Genomic DNA, 22,766 nt, shown 5'->3' with positions numbered 1-22,766 from the left:
GCCACTTCAGTATAGGTGCATTTCCACTTTATGTTGCAGCTGAATCTAGTTGTCAACTGGTCTAATAGCTTCTGCAGGAAACTTGTGGGATGTGTGTGTCAGAGCCGCAAGCTATAGTGTAAGAAGGGGCTTTCCAGTTGCAAATAGAATTTGTAGGGATGTTCTTCTGGAATAATATATTTGTACTGATGCTTTGACAAAATCTATAGTGACAGCATAGGTAGCATGAATAGATAGTTGGACAGGCCCACCAGAATATCCCTACCAGTATTCACCACATGACCATAGTCAGAGGTAGAACTAAAATGAAGGAATGCTTGAAATACCAGAGTCTTGATGAAGTCCCTTAGGAACAGCTGAGTACATACAAACACAGCTTTACAGACCTAGAGAGGTTGGGACAGTCTTCAAATGTGAGAAAATAGCTATACAGTGAGTAAAATGTGCTGATGCATGGTTGAGATAACAGGAACAAAACACAGAATACTGGAATCCCAAGCTCCTAACTCCTGCCTTCCTACAACAGTGGTACTTGTACATGTGTGTGCTGGAGCCTCTGAATGCCCAGTTAGACACTGTGCAGCTGTATAACTATGAAAGTGCTGAATGTGAGTTTGTAGGTAGACAGATGTGTATGTACGTGGTGACACACAGCAAGATCAAATTGCATATGAATGTACACTGGGAAAATGAGCACCGAAAAGTATAAACAATAAAATATCCAGTGGTCAGCTGAGATCATCTATATGAAGTCTCGTCAGGTGTTCAGACTTCTGGTGATGACTTCACCTGCCTCTGTGACTGGTTACTGTGCAAGTAACATGAATATCGCAGTAATAACAGCTCCAATTACAAAATCATAATCCTGAAATCGTAGAATCATAGAATGCTTAGCGTTGGAAGGGACCTTTAGAGGTTATCTTGCCCAACCCCTGTGCAGTAAGCAGGGATATCTTTAATTTGATCAGGCTGCTCAGAGCCGCGTCCAACCTGGCCTTGAATATTTGCAGGGATGGGGCATTGACCACCTCTCTGAGCAACCTGTTCCAGTGTTTCACTGCCCTCATTGTAAAAACTGTCTTCCTTATATCCAGGCTGAATCTGCCCTCCCTTAGTTTAAAATGATTCTACATCCCCCAAAAAACATGCAGACTTTAGAAAAAAAAATTATATGACATCAGAGAATAGGAAAACCTGCCATAAAGTACCGGTCATTCTCACTCAATTGTTCCAATCTAAAAACTTACCAGCTTGTACATTTGCTTTAGTACTAACCTTGCAATTCATATTATTAAAGATTGTTACTACAGTACATTATACATGAACCTAGGTAAAAAAGTTGCATATCACCTGTTTTTAACATTTGAAGACATCATTTGAGGTAATGAGATGGAACCATCACATTCATTACTCTGTTTTGATCACAGTATGAGCACGTTAAAACAAGCCCAGCTAAAGAGAGTAAAGAAACAGATGCTCAGTCCTGATTTTGAGTTCTTACACATGGTTTTACGTGAAGAGTAAAGCCGAGTGGAGGCTGTGCTGCTGCATTGGAGGTAGAAGCTAACTGTGAGGTCCGCACAAGTGCAAATTCTTTTCTGAATGAAATCACAGTCATAACCAGAACTTCTTACATTGACTCAGTCCGATAGGTAGAATCAGTACAGAACTAACAGAAGTACCTTCAAAAGAGAACATTGTTTCTGATTCTTTTGAGATACTAACTTTGGTGAAAAACTAAGTGCTATTTTTAAATAAGTGTCATTTTTCTGCACATGATGAGATGTGGAGAAGCATTTGCTAGCAGTGTATTTGAACTCATACCTCTCTTTCTGACATTATTGTTTGCTGTGAAGATTATCATGATTTCTTAAAGTATTCAGGCTAAACAAATACTTAAAGAGTAAGAAAAAGGTCTTTCTAACATTCATTCACAATGATTTTTGAAGAGAGAAGACAGAAAAATAGAACAAAAAGACAATATTTTTTTTCAAAATTGAATGTTTTACTTGAGTTTCCCAGGAGACATCAGCAGGTCTTTAAAAGTATCAGTTATCAAGTGCCGGAACAGTGAGTACTGTAGACAAGTTTTTATTCTCTGAGGCCATTCAGCTGCTGTTATTTTTCAATCACTAATTTCTGTTTTTATTCTTATCTAGATGACCCTCGGGGCAAACATCAAAAAAAAATCCAAAGCAAAACACAGAATTACCTTAATCTGTATGCTGTAGATGGGCTGCGGACCCTCTGTATTGCAAAAAGAGTAAGTAAATGCAGACTCTTAGTTTGCTTTTGAGGGGAGTCTTCACAAAGATTACTGAAGGCATTTATTAATTTATCGTTCTTGATTCGTAACATTTTCATTTTTATTCAGTAAAGTATGAATGCCTCTGCACCACATGGACTCTGCCCTCACATACTCTTTTTAATAGGTTCTCAGCAAGGAAGAGTATGCCTGTTGGTTAAAAAGTCATTTGGAAGCAGAATCCTCTATTGAAAATCGTGAAGAACTTCTGTTTCAGTCAGCGCTGCGGATTGAGAAGAATCTGCATCTGCTAGGTAATGAAATAAGAGCTGGACATTAAATTAAAATGTGTTAAAAATTCTGAAAGCTTGGCTGTGAAATCTGTTCTTTTCCTTAAATGGTTTCTGACAGTACAGAAATTGGCTTCCTTTGGAATTTGTCATGGCTGTCATGTGCAGCACCACAAAGGAATGGGCTATAATTAACATAACAGACATACTCTGTTTTCTTTGCTCCTGCCATCATTTTGTCACTAGTGAAACAAGTAGAGTAATACCAGGGATGAATTTGACACAATAACATAAATGGGAACTGCTGCTTTAAACAGGAGGAAGACTTGGCCCAAACTGTTTGCAGGATTTGTTATCCTACTGCCACTTCAGGAGACTTCCGTGACTCCATGGGCATCAGAGACACTCATAAAGCAAAGCTCATAAACTGCATTTGTGAAAGGCGTCGACTCTCCTATCAATGAGGTTCAGCACATGCACTCAGGGCTTGTGTATTCTGTGGAAGGGGATTGCAGTGCTTCGTAGTGATGTCATTAAAATCAGTGTATGTAAAATGTGTTCCAAGAGCTAGGTCATACTCTTCCTCTGCTGAGTTGAGATGTTAAAAGCACTGAGATTCTACAATGTATATGTATTACTGTTACTCCAAGCACCCAACTGCTGTCTCTGGCAAAGGAACTGGGACAGCCAGAACACTGTTGGAGATAACACCCTTCGCTAATTGCCAACATGCCTGTCTCTGGGAGACGAGATCCACTTCACCCAACTTCTCATGTATCTTGAAGGCTCCCCATATAACCAATGCAGAGACAAAAAAATAAAGTGGAGTTCATTTGGTCTGTCTTAGATTCTTAGATATGCGCTTTAGGTGGGCATCCCACTCTTGTAGTGCCTGTTTCGCTCATCTGACTTAAAGGGCAGCATAAGTTGGCTAATTCAGACCACATTAATCAGGCAGATCCCACTGTGGGTGTGCCTGTTGGCTCTGGCTGCACTCTGGGGGGAAAAAAAGCGAAATTGAACTGGCAGACAAATAAGTGAGCTCCAGCCAAAAGTAAACTACCTGTGCAGTCATTCCCCAAGAGCCTCCTGCAGTGGTTTGTATCTTTCAATGGTCAGTTATGACTAGGTTGTGAGAATAAAAAAAGTGAGTCTTGAAAAGGAATATCTTTGCCTTTGTACATGGTTTGGATAATAATAGCTTTCCCAACATTGCCCTAAGAATGTGTTTCCACCTACATGACTGGTGCTCAGACCTCAGGTGGAGTTCTGTTGATAGAATGTTTTTTTCAAGGAACAACCATAGGAATAATAAATAGCTGAGAAAAGTTTACTTTGCTATTCTTTTTGTTCCAGATAACTAGCATATCTGTCACCTCCTCATTCCTTAGTAGTGAGGGCTTACACTTCCTCACATTAAAGCCTCTCTGAAACTCATTGGATCACTGATATATCAGTGGTGACACTGAACTTGGTCCTGAGCGGCTTTTGCTACAGCGTTTGGAAATCTTGTCTCTATCAACTGATTTATGAAAGCATAGGAAAGATGCTCAGTCTCTTATAAACAGGTAGAAAGACACATTGAAAGCGTGAAAAGGCCACATTTACTTTTACATCATGGCCAACAGATTTATGATTTATTCTCTGCTGTATCTCATTTGGCAACCAGTTTCTTTCTGCAAGAGCAAAGAGCAGCAACAGGGCAGGAAAAGGTTTATGTCTGCAGCCTAATGTGTTGTTGCCAAGCTGCAGTCCTGCTGTCATTCCCCTTCGAAAGGGAGAAATCTCTAGTGACCCAGCCTCTTCTAGTTGAGGAAAGGCAGCTGAGACCCTTAAGAACTGAAACGATCTCCTAGAAGCAACAATGTCTTCTCTAGCAACATTCAGAAGAAATGGTGACGATAAGAGCAGAGAGATAATAAGCTAAGATACATCAGCCTTGTGAACCTCTGAGACTGGAAGTGGCATCAGATTGCTTTTGAAGTTTTGAGTTCTGCATATGTTGTTGACTGTTGATGCAGGTGTTTACCCCAGCTACTTTTCGCTCTTATTGCTCGATACCTAAAAAAGCTGCCCGAATCTCGCAACCATTTAGTTTAGCTGTTTCCCAATATAAGTGACTGCTGGTTTGGTGGGGTTTTTTTAATCCAAGCTTAAAATTTGAGGTGAACCCTAAGTGTTCATTTAATGTGGAATACTTTTCTTTTTCTGTGTGCTTAGGTGCAACTGGCATTGAAGACCGTTTACAGGATGGTGTTCCAGAAACCATTGCAAACTTGCGCAAAGCTGGGTTGCAGGTTTGGGTTCTTACTGGAGACAAGCAAGAAACGGCTGTTAATATTGCGTATGCCTGCAAGCTACTAGATCATGATGAAGAAATCCTCACTTTGAATGCTGAATCACCAGTAAGCAGATCCAAAACACAAGTTTACTTGTGAACTAGCTTTGCTTTATTTTCAATTTCTACAAATAAAAGTTTGATGGCTTTTTTTCCCTTTCCCTCTTTTGTTTCTTCTTTTCCTGCTTCATCCATAATTTTCAGGTAGGACATGTCTTTGAATACTTTTCAGTGAATCATGCTTCTAAGTCATACTGTCATGTACTATAAACTTACTGAAGACATGTAACTGTGTGTAGCGGGCTCCACTGTGAATGAAAATATGCCATAGCAGCATAAATACCTTTCTTTGGTATGCACTCTCAAAACATCTGTAGTTTTACTTATTGGCGCTATTGGGTCTCCAGAAGCAACCTGTTATTAAACATATGTTGAGGAAGAAAATAATTGATTACTTATGGAGAATTTGTGTGTTATTTTACACCACTGAAATGTAGTATTTAGATAACTTGGTTATTCATGTTTTCTCAGGTGGCTTTTTCTCTGGAGATAGAAGCACTACTTAAATTTCGATGCTAACACTCAGAGTCATGCAAGCACATCTACAGCAATGCCTTGCTTCCTAACAGACCTTTTCTGATTCTTCTGAATTACTGATCTTTCCTGTCCTCAACTTGTTGCAAGCAGTCACAAAGAGTTTACTGATACGGTCTCACATGCAAGGAACCAGACTGATAGTGCTATAGTCCTTTAATGGGGAGATAAAATTGGACTTCAGATCAGCAGAGCAGAGGTAGGCCAGCAGTATCCAGCTCCAATTTCTTTCAAAAAGGAAGAAAAGATAACAGCATTTTCCATTCTTGAGTATATCAACTGAACTGGTAAATTGATTTTCCATGATCTTTCTTCTTTGTCATACTTTGCTGTGAGATCAATGGCATTTCATTTAAAATATTCATATATTCTCAATAACATCTTTTAGTTGAGTATGGCTAGGAGAGAGAATTCAGCTTAAATAACCTTTAATTGGCCTTTAACAATGCATAACTATTTGATCTGAATTGTAGGCATGCATATGGTGTTCATCACCATACTTAATTTGGTGCTGATACTGATTATATCATTTCCCAGCACTGTTATTATGAGAAGGAGCTAAAAGAAATTAGTTTAGCATACAATACTGCATGATAAAGAGGAATTATATTTTAAGACTTTGAAGTCCTCATTGCTGTCGAATCTTCTGCAAGAGTTAAAACAGTGCAGCAAATAGAGCACATTCCCCATATTCCCTATGCCTAAATATACAGCAAACACAAGTGTTTGAATACATGTTCTTTTCTCTCAAGCATATTTATTTTTAATTTTTTTTCAGGAGACATGTGCTGTCTTGCTGGAACAGTGTCTGCAATGCGTAGAGTCTAAATTTTCAAACAACACAATAGACGAAGCTACTGGACACATGACTGTTGGGTTCACCCCTCCTTATCCACCCTGTTCCCCTGTGCTTTCCAGCTTGGGCCTAGTGATTGATGGAAGGACTCTAGCTTATGCCCTGGAACCTACACTAGAAGATAAATTTCTTGCACTAGCCAGGCGATGCCATTCAGTACTGTGTTGTCGCTCTACCCCACTCCAAAAGAGCATGGTGGTGAAACTAGTCAGAAACAAACTCAAAGCCATGACCTTGGCAATAGGTAAATATCTCACTTTAAACTAGCCTGCCTTCATGTATACTGTGCCTTGAGAATTTTGATGTTTTGACTTGCAGTAGGACCCTTCCAGCTGCCTCACAACTCAAATAGCCTTCCAGTTTTGCCTGAAAATGTGTTGAACTCTAACCTATTTACTCCAACATATTTATTGAAAACCAAGATAGAAGTCTGGAGTGATATTTGGGATTTCTTTCTACAGAAGTTAGGTAGTCAAGACCAAGGTATGCTGTGAGGCTTTGGCAGATTCAAACACAGCTGTGAAGAACTGGGTTAGCTGGTACTGTGCACAACACCATTTTGCAATCACTGTGTTGCACAGAACAACATTGTGCTCAATGTTGTTTCATCCAATCGTGTTTAAACTTAAGGTTCTGCATTTTTTATCACAAGTCAGCCATACAGCCTAGGATATGAGTTGGTCTTGTCAGTATAGAGAATGGATTTATGACTGGCATCGTGCCAGCATTTATATTTCTTCACAGCTAATTGCTCAGTTGGCGAAGAGATTTTATCAGTCACCCTGTCTTAAATCTGGCAGCATCTTCCATGTTTCCATGATTTTTACATAAGAAAAGTCAACCAGCTCTCTTTCCCTGTCTCAACTTTAGGTTCATGTTGCATTCAAAGATATGATTGCAGCATATATCGTCACAAACACACTGGTTTTCATCTATCTGTCTTGGTTAATCATAGCAGGAACACATGTGGGTTGGACCTACCCATGAGAAACCCTAAGTACATATAATAATTGCCAGACTCCTGTGACATCCACATCACCAAATGTGTGCTGATTATAATAATCCTCACGCTCACTCTATTGTATCTAGCTCGATTACACCTTCCTTGTACTGAATTTATGTGTGTGGCTGACTGACTGTGGACATAATCATTTGCATATGTTGTCAAAAACATCTAGCTGGTTAACTTGAATTACCCAGAATGCTTAAAAACACTAGTGGAGACTGGACAGCTTGTGTTTTCATTCTTTCTGACCATCTTGAGCCTGTGAGTTGAAGTCAAGTTCCTGCTCTGGCTTAAAAGCCTAGCTGTACACATTCTGTCTTTTAACCAGCACGGACTAACTTGGGGTTGTGTCGCACAGTCACAAAGACATCAGCTTTGTAGGTGAGCAGATACCGGTCACACACCAGTAACACTGGTACACAGATACCGGTTGTATGTGCCAACAGCAGGGAAATTGGAGTGAGATGTGAATGTGCACCTCAGACACTGAAGTTTAAAACCAAGTGTCTTGTCATCAGCAAACACAGTTTTATTTTCCACTTGCACACTGGCAGTAAACGTAAGAGGTTAAGTAGATACATGTCCCATTTTGGTATCCTTTCTATGGCACCTATCACTTGTGGTGTCATGATTGGAAGCAGAGCAAGAGATGGTGACTGTGCAACTATTGCAGTTAAATCTACCTGTGATGGGTGTATTAAAGATCTCAGACTGGTCAACCCAAGTCAATAATTCATCTACTTTTTAACTTTATTGCATTTTTTACTGTGTAGACGTTCTTGTTGGCTTTAGGCCTCCTTGCACGTTTCATTCTTAGTCATACCTGATTGCAGGCAGACAGTTAATCTGTTAAGCAGAAGTATTGGGAAGCTCATTTTCAGCCTTCCAGTGTTTTAGTATTTGTGCAGTTAAAGCCAGATACTTGAATTTTAGATCCTACTAAAAAGAGAGGGATTTATTTTATTTTTACTTTTCCATGATGAAAAAAGTCTGCCAAGCTTTGAACCTTATATTCCAAAGATGGATCCTTTCCTACCCCACATCTCCCTTACTATACTCAGCCAACACTCAGCAACAACTGGTTTTCATTTGCTTTGCTACTGATCACTGTTCCTGGTCTACTAGTGACAACAAAACTGTATCTTGTCATCTTTAGGTGATGGTGCTAATGATGTCAGCATGATCCAAGTGGCAGATGTTGGTGTGGGGATCTCTGGTCAAGAAGGCATGCAGGTAATGTTGCTCCTTCACTGAAAAGCACTTCCATGAAAGGGTGAAGTAGGCACTTCCCGTATGTCAGCTTGACCACGCTGCCTTTGGGTAGCCAGCACTAATAAAGGAGAAGCAGCAAGTTGTGCGCAGGAGTGTCAGTTGTGCATCATAAGGATGCTTACAGCTTGAGTTTGGGCTTGTATTTGTTCTCAGATCTGTGGTAAGTTTAAACATGCTATCTTCTTAGAAAATTCAAGTTACTAGATGCCTCTAAGCAATATGTTTTAAGAAATCATTTATTAAATACTAGTTTAAAGGAAGAAGAAAGCTCAGCTATGCATTATTTAGGAAATAAAGGTTCACCTTATTCTGGGTTTTATTCTTCTGTCTTCTGTATTGCTTGAGTACACTTCTCCTGTGGAGTAGCTGCACAAGCCCGTCCAGCTGATGCAGCTTGTTGCATGGTGTGGTGGTGACCCTTAGCCCAGCCACCCACACATCTCACTCACTCAGCCTATTCAGACAGCAGAAAAGTGAAGAAAGAGAAAACTGCAGCCCTTTGCAGAACCACTGCTCCCTACATACTCTTCCAAGTCTTGGTTTTCTCCCCATTTCCTGCCGCAGGGAACAGCAAGATAAGGGGACTTGCCCTGTAGTCTTTTGAATGTGTTCAGCCTGTGACTACTGTATTTACCACTGTATAACAGGCAGTTCTCCCATCCTCAGAAGAAAAGATGTATATGTATAGGATGTATTACCTACTGCATTACCTATTACCTCTGCCTCCTCTTCTGCTAGTGCTGTTCAGTTGCCTTGTTAGCAACAGACGTGGCAGTAAGACACAAAGAATGAGGAAGATACCTCATTTCCACAACCTAGCTTGTATTTGGGCTGGGTGCAGACTGATTACATGAGGAAATAAAGTAGCTGAGTATATGGCAAAGAGCTCTTCAGAGAAGATGGGAAGTGTTTCCATGAGGACCTGAGCAGACAAGCATGCTCCTTAACTTAGTTACTGGTGGGTGATTCTCTGACCCACACTGCGTTTTTTGCAACAGTGGCTGGATGTTTTGCTTGAAAGGGAAGAAAGACCTCCCTCGCACAGTTCACAAGTTGGCTATAGAATTGTGTTCCATGGGATGTCTGTAATTTATTTGGTTTATGAAACAAAAATTTGACAGAGCTATGAGCTTGGATGTCAGCTTTGTGCATCTTCTGACATGCAGATCACCAGAAGCTAGGACAGTACTCTAGAGAGAAGTCAGTAGACGTTTTTCTTATTTATTCATATACTCTTCCGAAGGCATATTCTCTTGGCCTTTTGTTGGAGGCTGGATACTAGGGAAGATGGGCTTCAGCCTGGCATGGCAGAGCTATTACTTGTTCTCCTTCTTGTAATCATCCAGAGAGTTCAGTCAAAGTAATCTCCAGGGCAAATGTATGTCCATCAGTGCTCTTCAAACAGACAGATTTCAGGCCTGCAGTCCATTATACATGCTTCTCCAAACATGTTAGTGGCTGTAAATTAGACTGGAAAGAAGCTACCACAAAAATATTCAGATATTCATTGTGCATATGGCATCCCAGCCACAGACCATGTGAGTCTGACTTTGGGGGCCAGAGAGGGCAGGAGAAATGGTAGTCTTGGATTAAGCTGATACCAAGTATATTTGTTGTTCCACAGTCTTCACCAGGCTCTGAGAGATTTGTGTGACTTCTGCAGTATCACTGCAGGCAGTCCAGGCTCCAGAGAGCCCAGAGGAGACTGTTTTTGTGGGGACGTCTCCAAGCCTATCAATTCAAAAAAGTCTGCCCCAAACTCCTTGGGTATTATCATCTCTTAAAAACTTGCCGGCTTCTATCATCTATGTATTAATTCAGATCATTATTTTTCCTAATGCAGACATACAGTGCTCATAGCATGTTTTTTACTCCTCTCCCCATTATGCCGCTTTCAGTTCAGCTCATACACTTACAATAACCAGTCCTCAAATGCCCCTGGCTTTTATGCTGTATTCAAAGCTGAAAACTGTTTGCTCATTAACCCGTTAAACGACCTGTGTTTTTCTAAATGAGCATTCAATAGAGTGGAAGATATTTATAGATCCCTTCCTTTACTGCAAGATCCTAAGGAACCATGCGGACCTTTACTATAAACAACTCTCAGAATCTTACACATGCAGGTAACTCAGAAGGTGTTGAGCATTTAGATATCTAAAACAGCAGTACTCTCTGATGTATTTTCTTTCCACAGTCTATGGAAGCATGTGGAGCATGAATCATTTTTTCCTGTGAAAAAACTGGAAGAAAAAATAAAAATGTGAAAATGAAGGGGATATTTTGAGATGAGATAAACATGCAAATGCAATTGGATAACACCATCTTCCTCACTATGTTCCTCACTATAATCAAAATGGAATGAAAAAGAAAAAAAAACTCAACACTTCTCACAATGTGTTGTGAAGTACTATGTTAGAAGCACAAGTGAAAAGAAGCTAACAGTTTTGTTTTAACATTGGAATAGGCTGAGATAGGGTGGAGGGCAAGGAAGCAGACATAGCATAGCTCTCTTCTCCTCAAACTGCAAGATAGCTTTGTGTCTGCAAGACAAGTCAGACGGTTCTGTGCAGGGAGGTTATGACAACTGTATCTCAGTACCTGAGATATCCCAGGATGTCTCAACATAAAGAAGTCCCAGTGCTTATATACATCTACTGCTTAAATTACAATGCATTATTAGACCTCCTCTTGCATACTGTTTTAGAGTTTATTTTAATAGCTTCTACAAGCACTTACTTGGGAGAACTGAGCCCTTTTGATGATTTACCAAGAAAGGGAACTAGGAAAAACTAAAAGGAAAGGCGTCTCATTTAAAAATACAGCCAAAATATACCCTGCAGAGTACGAGGAAGACAACCTTTGGAGGTTTTCACTTTTCTTTGTGTTTTTACCAAACAGTGAGAAGTAATGTGAAACCAAAATAGAAAATGAACTGTAATTTAATATTAAATTAAATCTTAATATGATCCTAGGGATAAGGAAAATCATGAGACAACTGTGATAACACCATCATTTACGAGAAGGTCTCATTTAGATGTACAGTACCCTGAATTTTAGTCAGAAGTAGAGATAAACTGAGTGATTCATGCTGTCAATGTGATTTAGCAGTCTGCAAAGTCCCAGAGGAGTCTCGTCTAGTGTGATTTTTTCGTAGACAGTTTTAGAAAACATGCAATTTTAAAAAGCCCTCAAAATACTGATATCTCAGGACAGCCAAGTGAACTTTATGACAGGATTGCACATGTAATTAAAACTAATATTTTTTATTGTTTTGTCTTTTAAAGTCCACTAATTATGATGCAACCACTTAATTGTGCTTTTCTTATTTTATTCTCTGGAAATTCACTTTGCCCTGTAAGTACCCTGTAGTTTTTACAGAGAAAGATGTTACAGCCACCAAGATGTTCACATGCGGGCCCTGAGCCTTCATGCTCATGCAGCTGCGATTGCCAGCCGTTCTCCCACCTCTCGCTTTCTGCTGCTGCTTGTCACCATCTGGAACGTAGACTGTAGTCTCCTTTGGGCGAGGACTGGGTCGCCTTGCATCTTCTGCCACACTGACGGGTTTGCTCACGGGTATTCCAAATCAATGCAAGAACAGCTGCATTTTGCGTGCACCTTAATGGATTTCCTTCTTCATCAGTACAATTTCCATTGACTGTATGAGTTAGGAAGATGACCAGATTCACTGTTGCTGTTGAAAGTGACGCTTTAGAATAATGATGCCAACTTCTCTTTCATTAAAGGCGGTGATGGCAAGCGACTTTGCAATCCCAAGGTTCCGGCACTTGGAGAAGCTCTTGCTTGTTCATGGCCACTGGTGTTATTCCCGACTCGCCAACATGGTGCTGTATTTCTTCTACAAAAATGCAGTAAGTGTTTGACTTGGCAGTTTTATGGTACCACATGTTTCCAGGGTTTATTTTGTGCTAAGTGAGCATTAGGTCAGCCTTCAAATGGTTTATAAATAAGTTGCAAAGAAATCTGCAGAGTTGAAAGACAGCTGGCTGCCATTTGCAGAAATACAGGACCCACTCCATAACAGCTACAGTGTGCTGCTGAATGTGCAAATTAGGTAACAGAAATAACAAGTACTGCTTAAGAAAAGTGTCTTTATAGAGCAGTCTTACAGAATTTAGCTGGCTAGACACAGGAGTTTTTAACACCAAAGCCATCCGGCATTGGTCCGAAGTAGCTGTTGAGTGTGTTTTTGCTTCCTGACCCTATCTCATTATTGCTTATGAATCACTGTACATATTCCCTAGTGACTTGAGATAACTTGAGTCCTTCTGTGGCTCAGATGCAGAGATTGGGAAGGTTTTTTCTTGATTTATCTTACTCCCAGCTAACCAATAGAGTTCATTAGAAAGGAAGCACACTGTGGTTGAGGACAGAGTACGTGTCTGTGTTTCCTCCCTGGTGTCTGAAACGGGAGTTAGTCCAGTACTGGGCACTGAGCCAGTAGCAGCTCAACTGCTTGGCCCTGACAAAGGCCCTTTGCTTTGATCTTGGAGTACAAAGATTGAAAACTGCCTAACAAGACAACCAAGAATTCTGTCAGCTGTGTGGGAGTCACTGGCAGGCACACAGATCTGCTCACTTGCAACACCTAAAGTCACCTTGGAAGCAGGACAAAGAGGAGAGCCAGAGCTCTCAGACCTCTGTTTGCTCCAGAGGGCAATGTGTGAACTGTGAGTAGGAGACTGGATTATATCCTCAATATCAGGAAAAGAGTGGCTCTCAGTTTTGTAAAAGTTGCTTTCCAAATTTAAATTAATCCTCAATTTTTTTAATCAGTGGCAACTTTTTAATCCAAATTCCTCTTGGCCTGACTAGTCCCCGTTTAATCTCAGTCTGAAGGTAGGTGTTTTATCAGGAGAACACCATCATTTGCTCAAAATTTTGAACATCATAGGAACACAAACATGTTAAAATACCCTCTGTGGTCTGGTCAGAAACTGCATGCAATCTCCCTTCCAGACACAAAAGAAAGAAGAGACTTGGACGATCTGAACTGCTGCCTGAGTCTGAAATAGCAAGGAGATTTAAATAATGCTGCACTGAGTGGAGAGCCACCTGTTGAAGTACAACAGTGAGATATGTGCTGGTGTTCAAATGCCTGAGTTTTAAGGATTGATCATGAATGATGCTGAATGCCTGTACTCCCACTCCCAGTGCTGTACGTTTCCAAGATATCCTTTGGCTTGACAGTGTTGAATCTGAACTTCCAAGAAGTGTATGCAGAACCATCTTAAATTAAAATTAAAAAAAAAAAAAAAAAAAGCAATACATGTAAGACATTCCAGTAATCAGCAGCCAGAGATGTTGTTTATACATCTACATTTTTGTTCAGTTCTTGTAAAATCTTCCATTTCCTTTGGTACAACTCCCCTTGATCACGAGTATTATTTCTCATGCGATTTTTAGTAAGACATTTTCGGAAGCTGCTGCCTCAAGGCTAGAATATAACTGAAGAATATCTCTTTGTGTTGGCTCTGTTTTGGCAGCCTAGAGAGCTTTCTGAGCAATACTTGTTGCTACTGACTCTAAAACTGTAGTGGGGTATCCAGCATATACACATAAATATGCCTGACACAGTGCCTGCCCTGAAGGAAAGAATATTCAAAAATGAAAGATGTGAGCACCTGATCCTGTCACAAGGAGGCTGTTCTGGATGTTTCGCGACAAAGAGTCAAGAGAGCTACACTGCAAATGTTCTGCAAGTTTTCTGTTTCCTCAAGTGTTTTTTTCCCCATTTGCTCATAATATGAAATTTTCCATTCTCCACTAGAACCTATCTAACACAAAGTTCAAACTCCAAATTGCTGCAAAAGCCATTTGGAAACTCAGATGTCTTATCCAAGAAGATGTTTGGCTTGGTGGAGATAATAAAAATACAAGTAAAATATAAACTAAATCATAGCATGACCTGAAATATCTGAGCTTGATGAAAAGGGATTTAATGTAAACAAAATTCTACCTGCACAAGCATGCACTGTTTCTTCTCCTTTATACATTATCTCTGCAAGACAGCACTGGACATTTTTTGACTTGTACTTCATTCACTGAGAAATTCTTTCTGGGGCCACATTCATAAAACAGTCTCATCTGGGGGGAAAAAAGGAAACCTTTTTTATTTAAAATTTAATTCCATGTTTATATCAATTTGGTTTGACGTTTTCAAGGGGGTAATGCACAGAAGCAAGAGGGAACATTAGATTTGAAGTTAAATTAAACACTCGTTTAATCCAAATTAAAATTTCAGGGATAAAAATCTGATTTAAGCTTGGTTACTGAAAATGCCATTTATTTGTACAGCTTTCTTTGACAGCACCACTGAGACCCATACTAGAGGTGGTAGTAGAATTTTCAGCTGACTGTATTTTCATCAAACTACCCGTTTTTGCCAGAGCCACACTGTTTCCAAGACAGGTTAATTTTAGCAAGGCTCTAGAGAGGAAAATTTCTTAGGTCCAGGATTAGCTGGATTTTGTTTATTTCAGAGGAGTGAGAGAAAAGTATCTAATTCCACGTATTTATTGCAATTCCATTTTCAGAAAAGACTCAGGAAGTTTTTTTGGGGTTTGGGTGTGGAAAGGAAATAAGTGTCAAACTCTGTTCAATTTTGAAATGAAATTGCCATCTCCCAGCCAACTGTACTGAAGGGGGTAAGCTCTGGTAACTCAGTCTTGTTTTGGCCAGAGGAAGATATTTTTCCTGAAAGGTATTTACAGAAACATTTCTAGAGGTGATCCTTAAAAAAGTACTACCATTTAACTTTTAATAGTTTAGTTTATAGCATGGACTCACAAACAGTGAGAGGTATGTTGCTGCTGATATACAAGCCACTTCAACATCGTATGCAAACATTGCCTGAACATATATATACACAATATATCTATATATATACACATATATATACATTTACGTACAGCAGGACTGACCTCTTATTTTGTGACAATTCCCCTTCACATGATGGGCTTACTCTTATAACAGTTTTCACTGACCAAGCACACCATGGCTTTTTTTTTTCTCCTACGCTTAAGTTTCAATCACATTTTGGCATACAGGTAGAACGGATCTATGTTTTCCTCTGTATATCTAATAATGATGAAGAGTTAACATACACCAGCAGGCTGAAAGCTTCTGAGAACAGAATGCAAAAAAAAAAAAAAAGAGGAAGTGAAAGGAGAGGTCATGTCCTTTCCCTTCTTCGTGGTTAAAATGGGGAAAACCCTCAAGGGACAGTTGCCAAGGTTTTTCTGGTTGCCTTCCGCTTGATGTTAATCACTTTACAAAGAATAATAAAAATTGCAGGTTTAGGAGGACCAAGCCTGAGAATATATTTCCTTCCCTAGGAAGCTGCCTGTCTTTTTCTAGGCCTCAAATCCCCCCTCACAGGTGAGGTCAGCACCTCTCCTGAGCCATAAAAACCTCTGGATTCTCCACGCTGCAGAGATTGTAGAAGACCAGGGTTGTGTGGTTTGTCCCTTTTTGAGTAATTCCAACCCAGTCACATGAAGAATCGCACTACAGCTGTGTGTGCAGCTGATTTTTTTATACAGCTGAAGAGGAAGGGAGACTGAGGAATAGCACTGCTAATTTGCTGAATTTCAAAGCACAGAGATAGAATAGTTAAGACAACTTCACTAGACCTGACAGTTTCACCTCCCCTGCTGCTTGCTAGTCTCACTTTGGTCCAAAAAAGCTCTGCATTTACCTGCCGGCTGAGCCTCCCAAAGCATCTCAAGCCAGCAGAGGATGTTATTATGAACATGCTTATTCTTACGATAGTAATGTAAATGCTATGAGATCAGTACTCACATACCTAGAGGTCAGTGATAGTTGGGAGAGCTTTTTACAGTTACATAAATTGTACCTCAGAGTCTCACTTGAACTGAAAGTTCATTTTGTGTGAAGTCGTCCCCGACACCTGAGAGCTGAGGTTCCAGCAGCACAAGGACTTGCAGGTGTGCCAGGTGTTTGCAGCTTAGAGAAGTGGTCCAGGCATCAGGAACAATGAGTTGAAGACTAGGTATCCTTAGAAGGATTGCTCATGTGTTTAGTGTTCATAGATAAGTCCTTGCAGAACTGGAATTGGAATGGTTTCAGAATACAATGGGATGATGAGACCCTGCTATCATCATATTTATAGCATTGCTCATTCTGTTTCAGATGTTTGTGGCCCTTCTCTTCTGGTACCAGTTCTACTGCGGGTTCTCTGGCTCATCAATGGTTGATCAGTGGTATCTCATCTTCTTTAATTTACTCTTCTCTTCTCTTCCACAACTGATTACTGGTGTGCTGGATAAGGACGTGCCAGCTGAAGTGTTAATTGCTGTACCTCAGCTTTATAAAAGTGGCCAGAATATGGAGGTAAAAACTTCTTGCTTTCTGTGATTTTTTTCCTAGATGTCTTTAGTTTCTATTGAAAAACAGCCCTGCTCCCAAAGGGTGGATGACTAATAAAAACAGTCTGAGAAATCACTATTATTTTGTGATGTTTCTCATCTAAGTCAAAGTATCTAAATGCCTAGAGTGCATTTAAAATAAACAATCAAAAAAAACACAACTATATTTGGAAATATGTAACTGGAGAGGAGGCTGGATGCTTTAAGTCAGCCTAAGCTGAACACCTCCCTCATGGTCCAGGCTCACAAATAACCACAAAAGTAAAGCAGATTATACCTTGTAGACTAGTGCGGACTTTCACAGAATAACCTCACAGTACTTACTCAGACCTTCAGAATCCATCCCTTTATAAACAGCCAGAAGGGAAAGATGGCTTTAGCAGTAAGCACGGAGGTCGATAGACTCGGACTCTGAGGGAGGTAGTCACCAGCAGATGACAGATTCAGCCGAAATGTCTGTTGCAAACACCTTGTCCCCATTCTCTTGAATTTTACAATGAAAACAGAAAGAATTGCAGGAGGGATTTGAGCCAAATGATTTCTGGTAATTACAGCTACAATGTACTGTGAGAAAATCTTTCTGCTTGGCAAAACTGTCTATATTGTGACATTGCTTCCAATGCAAAAGCCTTTCTTAAAAGTATCTGACATTGTGCCCTCTGGGAGGAGACAGTGAGTGTCTTTTGCCTCTAACTGTACACCTGTATTTGGTACCCTACACATCCAGTGACACTGCTAGAGTCTGCTCTGGAAAGATGAAGGGAGAATTTTAGTGTAACTTCTATTTAGTGTTTTAGTCCAAATTCTCTTTTTTCCACCCAGCTGTTATTTTCCATTTTCTACATTTCTTCTGTTCCAGTGCATTACACTTTAAAGATCTGTAACATAAATACCTTCCTTTCTTGCACATTTTTAAGGTGATAGAAATCTGGTAATGGCTTAAACTTTTTGGGAAGTTGTGTCTGCCTGTCTTCAGCTGGCAAACTGAGAAGAGAAGTCTCCCAGGTTCACAGTACAATTATTTCTCATGGGCAAGCCTAGGGACCATCCTAAGTTTGTTTGAAATCTAGGTGAGCGTTTTCTCTGAATAGTTACCTAAAAAGGCATTTTTAAAACTTGCCAAAAATCCTGCTTCAGGTAGGATCTCTTTCAAAAAGACATCACTGATTCAAAGTCTGTAGAATTATAGAATAATTTAGGTTGGAAGGGACCTCTGGAGGCCATCTGATCCAGCCCCCTGCTCAAAACAGCTTCAAAGCTAGATAAGGTTGTTCGGGTCTTTATCTAGTCCAGTTTTGAATGTCTCCAAGAATGGAGATTCCACAGTGCCTCTGAGCAACCTGTTTTAGTGCTTAACCACATGTTACTTCAGTAGGCCAAAGAACACCAGAATTGTTTCTAAGCATCTCTCAGTTCTGATTTTTAGGCTACAATTATGTTCTCCATAGAGGTAAAGAGCCTTGATGAGCCCAGTTGTTGCAGATGTAGCCTATATCCCAAAATTAAATACGTAAATATTTTATCATTTACAAACTATTTTTCCTTATATCCAGGTCTTTTACATGACCATCCATACGCCTGCAATTGTATGTTTCTTTAAACCAAAATGTTAGTTTAATATTGTTTCTTAGCAAGCAATTTTGTGCCCAGACACACAGATATATATGTGTGTATATATACATATGTTTACGTATTTATAACATAGCATACGTTGCTGCATTGCTTGCTGAAGGTCATTGTTGTGGATCTTCTTTTCTAACTATGTGTGCATCTTCTGTTTTCTGTCTTGTAAATAAATATTCAGTGCTTGTATGTCAATGATGTAAAACGCATTTACTCATGTGCTTACACCTCAGAGAGCTCCTCCTGACATCAGTGGTCTAACTGTAGTGCATAAAGTTGGGCACCTTCATGTTCGCTGGCCTGAGTGTCAGGTTCAAATTACACTCTCTGCCGGGGAGGCGGGGCGGGGAGCAGAAGAGTGTCCTCCCAGAACAGAGCATCGTGCAGATAGCCTCTTCATACTTCATCCCCAAGGGTATCTAACCGATTGGCAAAGTTGTGAAGCTGTTTACACAAGCCCTTAAAAGTGCGCATTGGAATATCCCCCTCAAAATATTTACCCATGTCCTGGGTTTGGCCAGAACAGGGTTAATTTTCACCGGAATCCAGGAAGGGGCACAGCCCGGGGGGGGGGGGTGGGGGCTGACCCCACCTGGCCAAACAGAGCCCGGTATTCCATACCATGTGACGTCACGCTGGGTTCCGGTGGGGGGGGCGGCGCGGCGGGAACTGACTCGCGGCTTGGCGGGGCGCGGCGCTGGTCCTGTTTCGGGAGAGCGGCTGTCTGGGCCGTACGGTTCGTTGTTGTGTTTTCTCCTTATTTGTATCGTTGTTGTTCCTGTTTTCCCTCTGTTTGCTGTTCTGTTAAACTGCCCTTATCCCGACCCACCAGTTTCTGCCTCTTTCTTTCCATTCTCCTCCGCACGCCGGCGGGGGGAGGGGCGGCCGCGTGGCGCTTTTGTTGCCAGCGGCAGCCGAAACCAAAACAACCCAGCAAACAGCATTTTCATTAGGCTCTGATTTTCTTAAAAATCTTTCTTCTTCTTTTGTGCCACAGGAGTACCAACCACAGATGTTTTGGATGAACATGATTGATGCTATGTATCAAAGCCTCGTTTGCTTCTTCATCCCCTATTTCGTAAGTGTTTGGTGTAAGCCATTCTATTTCAAACATTCTGAGGAGAACTGGCAAAACAGCTTGGGCTAAATTCTGTGTCCTTCTTTACAGACTTACTATGATTCGGAGGTGGATATCTTCTCCTGGGGAACTCCCATCACCACAATAGCTCTTTTTACCATCATACTACATTTGGCTATTGAAACCAAAACTTGGGTAAGGTATCCACAGCCTACATAGAAACTCGCTGGCATATACCTAATTCTTTTCTTAGTGCCGTTCTTCAGAAACAGAAGATGGTCGTTTCATTTCCCTGGGCGTATTCCATTTTTAGCAAGAATTTTAAGAAAACGCGGAGAAGGTTTTAAACTGTGATCTGTGAACAGCTTTGTAGTGTTGTGTCTATAAGAAGAATTTTTGAAAATACAAGGCTCTAAACTCTTTGCTGTTCATGGATTTGGCTCCAGAAATGAAGAACTATTAATTGAGAATCACAGCAAATTTCTCAGAATATGAAGAATCATTATTCTTTTGTTGTTTTTTTCTTCTAGACTTTTCTTCACTGGTCATCTTGCATCTTCAGTATCCTTTTATTTTTCTTTGTGGCTCTGGTTTACAATGCTTCCTGCCCAGTATGTCATCCTCCATCCAATCCCTACTGGACTATGGAAAGGTTGATGGGAGACCCTATGTTCTACTTCACTTGCATTATATCACCAGTCGTTGCGTTGCTGCCCAGGTGTTGTATCTTCTCTCATATCTTTTCTCATATCTTTATGCATATGGTTGGGAGGGCAAGAAACATTTATTTTTCCGCTTTCCCTCTTTCTTTTTGCATTACTAGCCAAGTCAGTTTTTTTCAATGGCTCATTATACGAAGTCAGGTTGTCTAACCTTTTCTGTGCTCCTGAACACAGGAACAGACCACAGCTCCTGGCCATAGACCACAAGAGTGGGATAATTGTAGACCTTTTGTCGAGTCTCCTGGCCATGCAGAGATTTGCTACCCTGTGAGGTTTTCCATGAGGTTTTCCAGATTCAACCCATCCTCCCATAACACGCACAGTACAGAAATTCTGGTAGCGTGTTGTGGACTTACTTGCCTACTTATGGATGTAAGAGGCCTGTCCTGCAGACTGATCCCCATTGCCTTTGATTCCTTATCAGGAGAGATGAAAGACCATATGTAATCACAAGGTGGATCACTGGCTAAAGGTGCAGATTTCTTACACTGCTTGTTATTAGTCAAAATATTAGCACAGCATTCAGAGCTTTTTGTCTGAAAGCTTTCTCGTGTCAAACATAAGAAAGGCACATAAAACTCTCTTATTTTTCTGTGTTGTACTTTTTTCTTGGATATTTTCTCTTAATGGTATCTTGGGTACTTTCTTCTTTCAGTTCTTCTCACGTGCACGTGCTCCTCTTGCAGGTTTCTGTACAGAACCCTTCAGGGAACACTATTCCCAACTCAGCTTCAGCTTGGACGCCAGCTGAGTAAACTACCCCCAGAGATTCGCACCCAGCTCCTGACCAAGTTGAATGTAAAGGAGACCATACGTCAGGCACAACCCTTTGCAGCCAGCCTCTCACCAAGCCTTGGCTCAAATGCTAGTGACTGTTATAAGGCTTATAACCAAAGCACACCTTTGCCAACATCTCCTCAGACATGTGAGTCACTTTTCCAAGAGCACAAGAAGGCAGAACATACGACAGATCGGACTGTGGCTGCATCTCCCCAGGGTGCTGCGTTGTATGGGGAAAACAAACTCCCCTCATTGGCAAGTAGTCTGGAAAGGTCCATGGGATTTCATGAAGTAAGGCACGGCACCTCAGAGACGGAGTTGTTGCCTGTGGGAGCAACGTTCCCATGGAGCTCAGCAGTCGACCAAGCAGACTTCAGTTTGTTGAAGTGGATCACATCAACGCCGCTGTTCAGTCGCATTGGGACTGTTTTACAGGTGTCATCAAGCAGTTTACAAAATGAAACACAGGACAGTATGTGTGTGCTTGGCTCTTCTTTGAATGTGGACTTCAAAGGCTTAAAAGAACAAAGCTCAAATAACTTGCAGGACAAAATGAAAGGGATCCCAGCCGATCACTGTAAAAGTGACAATTCCGAGACCACCTTTTTATGACATGCGCCTTAAATATATTTATATATTTTCTATTTGCACACATCTATAGTGAGATTGCTCTATTTGTTTCCGAAGATGAAACAGAAAATCAAAGGTACAGAATCATTATTTAAGAATGTTTAAATACAGTATATTGAAAGAAGAGCTTTAAATATAAAAAGAAACACTTGAAAGTTCCATTTATATTGTTTTATTTTTTCATCTCATTTTGTAAGAAATGTCGTCTCTATTTTTCAGATGCTTCTCTTTTATTCTGACACATACTGTAAAAGCAAAGGACCTGTCTACCATATTTGAAAGGATTAGATTCAGCAACAATTATTGATATCGTTATAGGCCATTCAGTAATCAAGGAGGAGAAACCACGATAATAAATAGGCACTGTATTCCACCCATCGTCTGCTTGCCAGAGTGTTTTGTCACGGGAGCAAAGCATTAGGCAAGACTTTAGAATTATTATACACCTCTCTGTAAATGTTAGCAGTATCTTACCACGGCATTAATAATACTGGTATTTTATAAGTGGCACCATATTTTGATATCGCAGTCATAGCATTTTATGTGTCATGATAAAACAATAAATAAATGACCGTCCGTATTATTGCAAAGTGACTTCCCAGTCTGGCATTCGTAGTAGCTCAGCCCCTCACTCCGAGCAGCCAGCGCCTGGGCCGTGATGGCCTGCTGTCAGGCTGTGCCGCTCCTGGAGAGCGGTGAGCGAGGAGTGGTGTGGTGGCAGAAGGGTGGTTCTGCTGCGGCAGCCCGTCCTGCTGGCTGGCGGGCAGGTGGGGGGTGGACACGGTGGAGTTCCGTGCGGCACCTTCGCTGCTGCTTCAGCCAGCGTAAATCAAGGCCATGGTGACCGGGGAAGGGGCACGGCCGGCTGCGAGGGTGCAGCGCTGTGCCGAGGTTCTCGAGCCTGGTCCAAGACAGGCCAGC

The 22,766-nt window shown here is 40.9% G+C and overlaps 1 protein-coding gene across 2 annotated transcripts in view; it reads left to right on the top strand.

The window, feature by feature from the left end:
* The window catches only part of ATP10A (ATPase phospholipid transporting 10A (putative)), a 123,535-nt gene extending 101,125 nt beyond the window's left edge, over window positions 1-22,410 (top strand). For both annotated transcript variants that reach the window (XM_075427205.1, XM_075427212.1), the window contains 11 exons: window positions 2,160-2,263; window positions 2,433-2,559; window positions 4,756-4,940; window positions 6,246-6,567; window positions 8,486-8,562; window positions 12,348-12,473; window positions 16,777-16,977; window positions 19,633-19,713; window positions 19,804-19,908; window positions 20,244-20,431; window positions 21,122-22,410. In XM_075427205.1, the coding sequence (XP_075283320.1) occupies window positions 2,160-2,263; window positions 2,433-2,559; window positions 4,756-4,940; window positions 6,246-6,567; window positions 8,486-8,562; window positions 12,348-12,473; window positions 16,777-16,977; window positions 19,633-19,713; window positions 19,804-19,908; window positions 20,244-20,431; window positions 21,122-21,827 (2,222 nt within the window). In that variant the 3' untranslated portion in view covers window positions 21,828-22,410. The remainder of the gene's footprint in view (window positions 1-2,159; window positions 2,264-2,432; window positions 2,560-4,755; window positions 4,941-6,245; window positions 6,568-8,485; window positions 8,563-12,347; window positions 12,474-16,776; window positions 16,978-19,632; window positions 19,714-19,803; window positions 19,909-20,243; window positions 20,432-21,121) is intronic.
* The last annotated feature ends 356 nt before the right edge of the window (window positions 22,411-22,766 follow it).

This window comes from Opisthocomus hoazin, chromosome 1 (genome assembly GCF_030867145.1).
Source record: "Opisthocomus hoazin isolate bOpiHoa1 chromosome 1, bOpiHoa1.hap1, whole genome shotgun sequence".
Taxonomy (NCBI): domain Eukaryota; kingdom Metazoa; phylum Chordata; class Aves; order Opisthocomiformes; family Opisthocomidae; genus Opisthocomus; species Opisthocomus hoazin.
Note: the sequence above shows the minus strand (reverse complement) of the source record. Positions and strands in the feature narration are given on the sequence as shown.